Source organism: Lepisosteus oculatus, chromosome 15 (assembly GCF_040954835.1).
Source record: "Lepisosteus oculatus isolate fLepOcu1 chromosome 15, fLepOcu1.hap2, whole genome shotgun sequence".
NCBI classification, from domain to species: domain Eukaryota; kingdom Metazoa; phylum Chordata; class Actinopteri; order Semionotiformes; family Lepisosteidae; genus Lepisosteus; species Lepisosteus oculatus.
In genome coordinates this window covers 21,917,668-21,927,143 of record NC_090710.1, presented here as the reverse complement: position 1 = coordinate 21,927,143, position 9,476 = coordinate 21,917,668, and the positions used below count along the sequence as shown (strand labels likewise).

General features: G+C 43.8%; 1 protein-coding gene across 5 annotated transcripts; it reads left to right on the top strand.

Moving 5' to 3' along the window:
* Positions 1–1,149: 1,149 nt before the first annotated feature.
* Positions 1,150–9,267, top strand: LOC102693578 (PI-PLC X domain-containing protein 1-like). 5 transcript variants are annotated; one of them, XM_006639226.3, is made up of 7 exons: positions 1,152–1,416; positions 1,909–2,037; positions 3,345–3,481; positions 4,848–4,976; positions 5,846–6,001; positions 6,419–6,602; positions 7,260–9,267. In XM_006639226.3, exons 2-7 carry the CDS (start codon positions 1,923–1,925, stop codon positions 7,514–7,516), a joined length of 978 nt encoding a protein of 325 aa, XP_006639289.2. In that variant the 5' UTR covers positions 1,152–1,416; positions 1,909–1,922; the 3' UTR covers positions 7,517–9,267. The 5 variants fall into 5 exon arrangements, with proteins under 5 accessions (XP_069035124.1, XP_015219499.2, XP_006639289.2 ...); XM_015364012.2 differs by having other exon boundaries at positions 1,154–1,416; positions 1,897–2,037; XM_069179023.1 differs by lacking the exon at positions 3,345–3,481 and having other exon boundaries at positions 1,150–1,416.
* The last annotated feature ends 209 nt before the right edge of the window (positions 9,268–9,476 follow it).

Below are 9,476 nucleotides of genomic sequence, written 5' to 3'. Positions count from 1 at the left end.
TCAAATTGAACGTACAAGAGGTGCAAAGTATCCACAAGGAGCAAACACACAAGTAAATGCACCCTATAGTCACCAGTAATCAAAACAGAAAGAGTTCTCCCCCAAGAAATCCTAAAGCACCACTATCCCGAATCACCCCATGTACGGTATGCTGGCATGACTCCTTCGACCACGCTGAAGGAAGAACACAACTCAGTATTGCTTATAGCCTCCTCTTCAGGTCCATCAGTCATATAAACTATGGTCCATATTGCCCTCTCTACCCTGTCTTTCTGCAACATGTACAGGGCAGGGGGGAGACCAGGAGCCTTACTGTATAAATCCCCCTCCTGACCAGAGTTCCCAGACTGAGATGGGGAATAGGAGTGTTCTGGCAGTCACAGAGGGGGTGGGCAGGCCTAACGAGTGGGGGCTAATTTATGACCTGACTGCTGCTGTAACAAGGCGCTGTCTCTTCCTCCTTTGTCCTTGTGCCTCCTCTCTGTCCTCACGGCCCAGGTCAGTTAGGCCATTTCAACTCCCTTCTCAAACCTAATGCATCAGCACCGACTGTGTGGCAGTTGAGAGGCGTCTCGGCAAACAGTGTGTGATTCAGTCACCGCCAGTTGGCACCCACCCTACTGTATGTGCCAGGGAGGCTTGGAGACTTTGCTCAAAAGAATACAGCAGACAGGAAAAAAAGAGCACACCCAAATCAGACAAAATCCTTGGCCATTACACATCTTCTTAAAGTACAAAAACGCCCAAAACTGTCATCCTGCTCTCAGTTCTGTCACTCCATGACAAAAGAACTGGATTTTTGAACCATCTGAGAAGTGAAAGAACGTCCTAAAACCAAAGAAAAAAAGTTCTTAAAAAAGCGTAGCTAATGACTTCGATCAAACATGTTGCAGTCTCTAAAGGGAACGATGCCACCAAGATAAGTTTAGGTATCTGATAAATGACGATAAAGAAGGAGCTTTACCATCGTTTACTACAGATGCCCAGAGAAAAGCGTCCTTTAAGTACCTATTAAATAAATTCTGCGATTGCCAGAACAACGAAACTAAGTCTGTTTTGTGTCTAGTGGTGCGCTTTCGCAACAATAAAGAGAAACTGGAACAACGGACGCGTGGAAATTCGTTTATCAAGACATTTCAACATTTGTGTGTGTTTTTTTCCTGGAGTTTATAGACGGTCCCTGGATCCAAACAAGAGCGTACTCGTGAAAACTTGCAAGAAGAGCGATCGAGGAGGAAGCAGAGGACTCGGTAGATAAGAGAAGAAAAGCACTTTCGTTCTGAAGCTGCGACCTGTGCTGTATATAAATATTGATGTCGAAAAAGAAGGTTCTCGTTTTAAAACCATGTACATAGACTTAATCTGGTGGACGTCTGCGCTAGCTGGTCCAGTGCAGCATCGCCGACAGTGAAGACTGTAAGTGCCGCTATGAAATTGCGTTAGTGCTTTAATAATAATACTAACAATGCATTATAAAGGTTACCAAAGGAGGAGGTTATATTATTTTGTATTTTCTAGTCAGAGATGTAATGCTAAGTATATGCACGGGAGTTTATAAACATGCGTGAAACAGACATGGAACCGCAAAGCTATTTGCCGTTTTACAGTAACACTGAGATTGGAAGAAGTCTCCACAAACACATACTTGATGCCTACAACGATGCCACACCCGTTTTAAAAATCACATTTCACCCTACAGAATTTGCAGATATTCTGTATATGGATTAATGTTCAATCGCCTGTGGCTGAAAAACTTTTTTTCTTTAATTTTTCATTCATAATTCAGGATTGTCGATTTGGTGTGTATATTTGTATGTCCGGTTAACGTGTTTTTTTTAAATCCATTAAAATGATTAACTAAATCGTTATTCTAATAATCTGCAATATAAATTAAAGCTCTCTGCACAGCTACTGTATAAAGTATGGATGACGCAGAAGCGAAGAGTGCTATCAAACGCGATAGGCACTACTCAAACTGGATGTCTGAGCTGCCTGAAAAACTCTGGGACGTGCCTCTGTGCTTTCTGGCAATACCAGGTGAGTAGAACAGCGTCATTAATGTGACACCTCAAGAGCTCACTCAGCTTTACACTATACTTTCCCAAAAGGGGTAGCCTGCAGACGCAGGACATTAGCGAAGGAGACGGACGAGTGTGTTTTTCCAGGACGTATTCCTAACGCTGGCAAGAGTGAGCGAGCTGGCTGTGCGCTGTATGAGTGTGCAATTCATACCAGCAGCCTGCTCGAGCAGTAAGGTTAAAAACCCGCTTTTGCCGTAGTCCGTGGGCTGCTATGCTGCAGACCTGGACTGTCGATTCCATATTCAGAATGTGAACCATAAACTGCTACAGTGAACAAATAACAATATCTGGCCTGAGGCATTATTCATTTCTTTAATAAGTATTGGATGTGAATGTATCTAATTTTGGTGCTGTTCTGATCCAGCATTAATGGGTATTGTAACACTTTGGGGTTCACATGGGCACCCTCGCCGGTGCCCCCTCAGGTCAGCCCCCCACCGTCAGGGACTCGAACCTGGGCCTCCGGTGTCACTCAACAGGGACCCAGCCTCTTGAGCCAAAGGGAAATCTCCCCTCAGCCCAGCGGCTCCGGTCCCTGCTATTCACAGGGAAGGGCGGTAACGTCACCACGCTGGTAAGCCAGCTCTCGCAAGCAGTGGAGGCCGTATGTGTTACAGTATTCTTTCCAAATGTGGGTGTCTTTTTGCTATCGTCAGGCCTCCGTGTAGTTTTGCCAGTGGTTGCTGTCTGTAAGGACTGAGTCATAAGTACTCACACACGTTTAGAAATTGTGCCTCTTCAAGTGAGTAATCCCAGGGTATTCAGATTCCTTGGACAGAGGTAAGACTGCTGCCACCACCAGGATCCAAATGTTGATCATTTTCTTTTGTATTCTGTCAAGTATTTATTGAAATTCAGGGATGTTTTGAGGTTGTTTTCCTGCAAACAAAAGCCAAGGCCGCTTCATTATCTCATGTCAATTGTTATTCTAATTAAGGAAGTTGAAAAAAGTGAGGATTCAGTGTGCGATGATATCCCTGTTTAGTAATTTATCACTCTAAAGCAGGGGAGCTTGACTCTGGTCCCCTGGCCGCTGTCCAGCAGGTGGAAATCTGTAAATCTCCAGCTTCTTAAGAACGAGGAGACGCTCCCGCCTCTTCAATTAGATAATTAAAGGGCTGAGGGGGAAGGAACACCAGACGAGAGCTGTGCTCCCCTACTCTGCACCTTCACATGAAATTAACACCGGTTCTCTGAGAAAAAGGCTGTTAGGTTTGCTGGTGCACTTCCGCACCCTGTGACTCAAATTGGGCCTGCTTCTAGGAAGCCATGATACCATGAGCTATTGCTTGGATATGAACTCCCCGCTCCAGAGATCAGAGCCGTTCTTGCTGAAGGTGCTGGACTGCCTTATGCCCTGTTTCACGCGGCCTTGTATCTACAAATGGGGAACGACTCAGGTAAGGCCTCTGCTCGGCTTCCACATTTCCTTCTCACTGCTGCTGAAGACGCCCGAAACCTTGAGACGCCCAGACGTTTCTCGCCACAGCTAATGTGAACCAACAACAGCTGAGTTGGTTAGAAATAAGGAACAAGTAATAGGTTTATTCCATGCTGAAAAGAGAAGAGAGAAAACACAACGTTTCGGCTGTGAAGCCTTCTTCGGGTGTGAGAAGGCTTCACAATGAAAACGTTGTGTTTTCTCTCATCTCTTTTCAGCATGGAATAAACCTTAGCAGACTACACATGCTGACGCAGCTACCCACCTTAACTACTTATTAGAAATAATACCAACCATTTTATAACAGAGGACAGATAATCCCAAATATACAGTATGTACTATTCTCCATTTTGCCATCTAGTGACTTACTGTACAGTTTGGTTTTGTAGCAAAGGTAGAAGTATAAAGACAAGCAAAGCAACAATGTTAAGGGACAATATTTCTTTTTCAAAGAAAATAAAAACCTTTCTGCAGTGCCCTGTCTTTGGGGTAATGAGTGGCAGGGCAGTGACAGTGACAGTGACACAGCACTGTAATCCTGGCTGAACAATCGGCACTCTTGTGATATTATCCAAAAGCACTAACATCTCCTCTGGATGTGATTGTCCCCGACAATCATTCAGAGGCAAAAACCCTGAAGTTCTGTTATTTATCATTATAGTCTGGGAAGGTGTCATCACAGAGTCTCAACCAAGAAAAAGGAAACATGGTAGTGCCTTCATGAAATGATCTGCAGAGGGCTAAGTTGATTAACAGTCTGAGATCATTTTGACTAATTCCTTTAATTTACAGTCTTTTTCAGCTTGCAAGGTTGGCTTTCATACAGTCCTGCAGTCATCTGCAGTCTGTGAAATGAGAAGGGTTTTTAATGGGAAGAGCCTCATGTTATGCAGAGTGTTTCTACTTCTCTTCTCCATTACTGTAATTATAGCAGAATAGACTAGAATCAGAATAGAAATTCGGGAAGAAGGTGAGATCCTAATCTCGCACACTTCCGCTTGCCAGCATTATAAGTCTCGCACCCAGGACATCCCGTAGAGCGTTTCTCTCGTGCCCCTCCCACCATCTGCACCCCTGCAGCAGCTCCCTGGCTCATTCCTCGCAATACTGAGGGGGGGGGGATCTGGGCAGGCTTCAGAATTCCCTCAGCCTACGAGAGACTGCATATATAGTCTTGTGCGTCTTCATCGGGATTCATCAGAACTACTGAAACAACAGTGGGCTCTTGTGACTCCCTTCAACTGAGCAGATGTACACTGACCTATGGAGCACACTTATTACGCGTTTCAGGCAGAGCATTGTCATACGTGTTGTGGTTTACACAGGACCATTGCATTGCCGAGCAACTGGAAGCAGGGGTACGCTTCTTCGATCTACGGATAGTTCACAAGCAATGTGACTGCTCCAACACGCTGTATTTTGCACATGGCATTTACAGTGTCATAACTGTGCAGGTGAGTTCATCTTCTGAACAGAGATCCAATCCCAGACCTGGGTGCTGTGTGTGAGAAGTTTGTCTTCCCCATGTTTGTGTGGGTTTTCCCCTCAGCCTAAAGACATACAAGTAGGTTCATTGGCCCTGGTGTGAGGGTGTGTGTGTCCTGTGATGGACTGGCGTCCCACACAGGCTGTATCCTGCCTTGTACCCATTGTGCCAAGATACGCTCCACCTCCCCTGTGATTAAAAAATGGATTTAAACTAGAAGAGAACATACCACCTGTTTAACAGAGAGCCTTCCTGAGGAGGGGAGGGATGAGGAGGGCTCTTTCCTGGAGAGCCCCAGTCCAGCAGGCTGTATAGGTGGCCCTGTAAGATACAAATCCTAAAGGCTCTTTTAAACAGGTGGTGTGTTCAAATATGTCCTGTACAGCTCATGACAGGAGAGGATGGGGATGGAGATTCCTGTTTTAGGTGGTGCGTCTTGTAGCATCTTCTCTTTCCTGACATACTTGAAGTTTATAAGTAAAAATGAATGCAACTCTTGATTAGAAAATATAAGAGGACAGGTAGAGATTAATCCCATGCTAAAAGCTGACAGAAAAAACACAAATGTTTCAGCTGTTGGGCCATCTTCAGGTCTTCCGAAGGCTCACCAGCTGAAACATTCTATTTTTTTCTTTCATACTGCTTGTTCACTCTGCATTTTGCTTTGCAGCCAGTTCACAGCTCAGTATCCGACCTGAAGCTCTAAGCAAACATAAGGTTGTTTTTCTGATTTGTTTGAGCTGAGAGAATCTGAAAAAACTGATTCTGTCTAATTACGATGTTGCTAATTTTATTTGAACTCAAGAGTATTTTAACCAGATCCCTTTTTTTTTCTAGGAGGCTCTTAAAGATTTTGCCGACTGGCTAAAGTCTCATCCGAAAGAGGTTATCATTTTGAATTGTTCCCATTTTGAAGGACTTAGCCATGACCATCATGAGCACCTAATCTTCTTTATGAAGAACCTGTTTGGAAACAAAATCTGCCCCAGCTCGGTAAGGATCAGAGGGGGTTAAGTATCATAGAATATTGAAGTATGTAGAAGGGTACATAGAAGGTTGAAATGCTTTCCCTTGACTATTTTCTTAAAAACAGTTTTTAAAATCAGTGTTGTTCCGGAATATAATTGGAGGAGAGAAAGACATAGTTAAGAAAGGCCGTACCCTTTAATGTCTTCATTAAATGGCTTTTACAGAAAGTATGAGAATTGAGTTACACTATCAGAAACAAGTCCTCAACCAAAATTAATTATGAGCTCCCATTTAATTCCAGAATCAGTGAATGCTGTTTCTGTGGAGATAAGATTTCTCCAGTGAGTTATATCACAGGCGACCCCTGAGACGTATTGATGTATCAGAGGACACAGCTGCCAGAGCTCATTTTAATGAAATTTTGCCTCTGATGCATTTCAGGAAATCTTAAGGCTAAGGAATCTGTGGAGTCTGGGTTATCAGGTCATCATTTCCTATGATGATACAGAATCTACTCAAGAACATAAGGAATTGTGGGACCCCATCCAATACTGGTGGGCAGACCGAGTGGAAGCACAAGGTGTGATTCAGTATTTAGAGGATCAGAAGGAAAACGGACGACCAGGTTAGTGACTCCATTCCCCAGCAAATACTAGTCACACACTGAAGTTACTGGAGCCTGGTGTGGCTAAGTTCCTGAGTTCCCTCCTTTTAGGGGGTGATTGTGAGCGAATTAAAGAGGTAAAATTACTTGTTTAGGGAGGTGGTGCTGTTTCATGGGAATTTTGTGAAAGATGGCACAGTGGCTTGGTGGCCTTTTCAGCCTGTCTCCAGCAGACAAGCTTCAGGTATCTTAATTGACAGTGAAGTCACTACAATAGTGACGTTTGCATAGCTTGGTGCTTAAAACAGAAGAGTGGTAAATATTCAGTCAAGAGAGAAGGGGGCCTTTTATAAATGCTTAGTTGTTAGCAAAGTCACAAACGTGGGAATGTCGAAGTGCACGTTTGGATGTAATGTAGAGGAACTCCAACAGAACATTGTGGTCAGTAGCAGTTTACAGTGTCATCACCAGACTCAGCAGTTTTATAATATTTCTCCTACAGAGGCAGAGAGATGAAAGGATTTGTATATCTTTAAAAAGAAATACACTTTCTTTAATGTAATGCTACCCTGGTTTGTTTTTGTATGAGTCTGATAAAATCACATTCAGGTTCTTTAAAGTACACCTATTTTGCCTGGGATTTTGGTGTCGGTGACATTTTGTGCTTCTACTTCACAGGAGATTTATTTGTAGCTGGTCTTAACCTTACAGAGGACACAAAATACATCATCCTGCATCCCTGGGAGTCAATGAGGAGCCTGACACTGAAGAGTTACTCCCTTTTTTTGGACTGGATTGAAAAGCAGTCCCCTGGATCAGGCAGAACTTGCTTAAACATTTTTTGTGGGGATTTTGTTGGAATTAATAATTTTGTTCCCATTGTCATTGATCTGAACAGAAAACTGGTGGACGCAGATATGATCATCAGATCCTAAACTGATGATTAAACGCAAATATCGGATTCCATCTTCAAATCAGCTTTGTGATATTGGCAGAGACACAAGAGATAAAGAGAATATCAGACGCTTAAATTCTCAGTAATGCAAAATGCAACCATGCGTCTAGTATCAGAAAGCCCCATAGTCCAGCCAGGGTCATAGCAACTCAAAACCAGTCCTCAAAACCTCACAACTCTAAAACCCTCTAGGTGGTGTCTGTGCTTGGCCGAGGAGCCAACAGTGCAAACTTTCCATCTGTGGGATTATAACTAAATGCCTCTAAATCAGAATCCTGTTTAATCTAGTACACCATGGACAGCATCATAGTCCTCTGCAGGACACACACAAGCACAATCTCCTGTTCGTTATTGCATCTGGGGTCATCTCGTCTGTCTGGTACATGTAAAGTCGATAACACGTTTGCACAGCTCCGGCTCCTGTTTTTTCATTCTGTTTAAAGGAGACAATCATTGAACGTCCCCTTAAATTAGCTTCAGATCCATCTCGGGAGGCACTGCTACTGCCTGTCAACATTTAGATTATTCCGGAGCTGCCTACAGGTATTAGCAGTTTATTTGCTGCTGATCTTTATATGTCACAAAAAGTCTTTCTGATGCTTTTTTCTTGTCCTTTGGGTTATTTTTCTTTGCCTGTCAGCCTCCAACACTGGAGTACCGCAGGAACTGTGCTGCTGTGCTAGAATTCTGTTCTGTGTTCAGTGTCACCATGAAGTATTGAGTGACAGTTTCTTCCAGTCTCATAATGGGCTGCTTACTGTAGAAAGATATTAGAGGCTGGCTTGAGGGCAGAACCGAAGGGATTAGACAGCACCTTATGTCGTTGCTGTTTGGCACAGACCAACTTTGATTCCACCTTTCCACTTAATGACAAATGGTTGTTTGGGAAGTCTGGGATTTGTGCTATACTGTGGAATGAACATGAGTGGTGCAGTGGCACAGTGGCCTTGTGGCACTGGGGCCTTGGGTTCAGTGCCAGGTAAGGGGTGACACCTGAATGGAGTCTGTATCTTCTCCCCATGTTTGCATGGGCTTCCTGTGAGAACTGCATTTTCCTCCCACAGTCCAAAGACATAGTGGGAGATGAACTGGCTTCTGGAAAAACTGTGCCCGGAGTGATTGTGTTCATGCTCGTGTCTGTGTATGTCCTGCTACGGACTGCCGTCCCATCCAGCCTTGCTCCTGTTGCTTGCTGGGATAGGTTCCGGCTCCATCATACACACCATTAAGGCCCCCGTCGTTCTGTCTGTGCTTTGTCACTGATATAGGGTAGGTGTTACCCTGTGATCAGATTGGGGTTATCATTGAGGGGGCAGCGACTCTCCTCTGTAGTTACTCCTTTTCCTCACCGTATTATGTCGTACAAGTATTAAGATGTCAGAGACTGAAATCGCCAAGCTTTGTAGGGCCTAAATTTTAAAAAAAATTACCATATATAAAATAAAAAATGAAAAATGACCTTCCAAACATTGACTGGTTCTCAACGAGCAAGTCTATTTCCTCAGGCACTGCAACCTTTTTTTACAATGTTGTCTGTTTTAAACAGCGTTGTGTGACTTTCCACAGCTTTGTTGGTGGCGAATCAAGTGCCAAGCGACACCTTTTTTTACGGCTTCTCCAAAAACATTTGGAAAATCGTGTTTCAAAATAGTTCAAAACTGAATTGAAGCTCACCAAGCTCTTCTCACAACTTCATTTTTGTCCCAGCTAAGAATAAAATCTATTTCCTCATTCCTGTTGTCTTTTTATTTTAACAATGTGAAGCAGTGCTGGGAATAATCTGTGCGCCGGACCTGCATTTCTTAAAAGGGGGGGATCACTTGCTCTCTAGTCCTACTCAACACTACGGAAACCAGGATAAACTGGCCCAACGACCCGCTGTGCCCTTTACCCTGGTTTTCACACTGTGGAGCTCGGTTGTGAACGTGTGAGAAATGTGA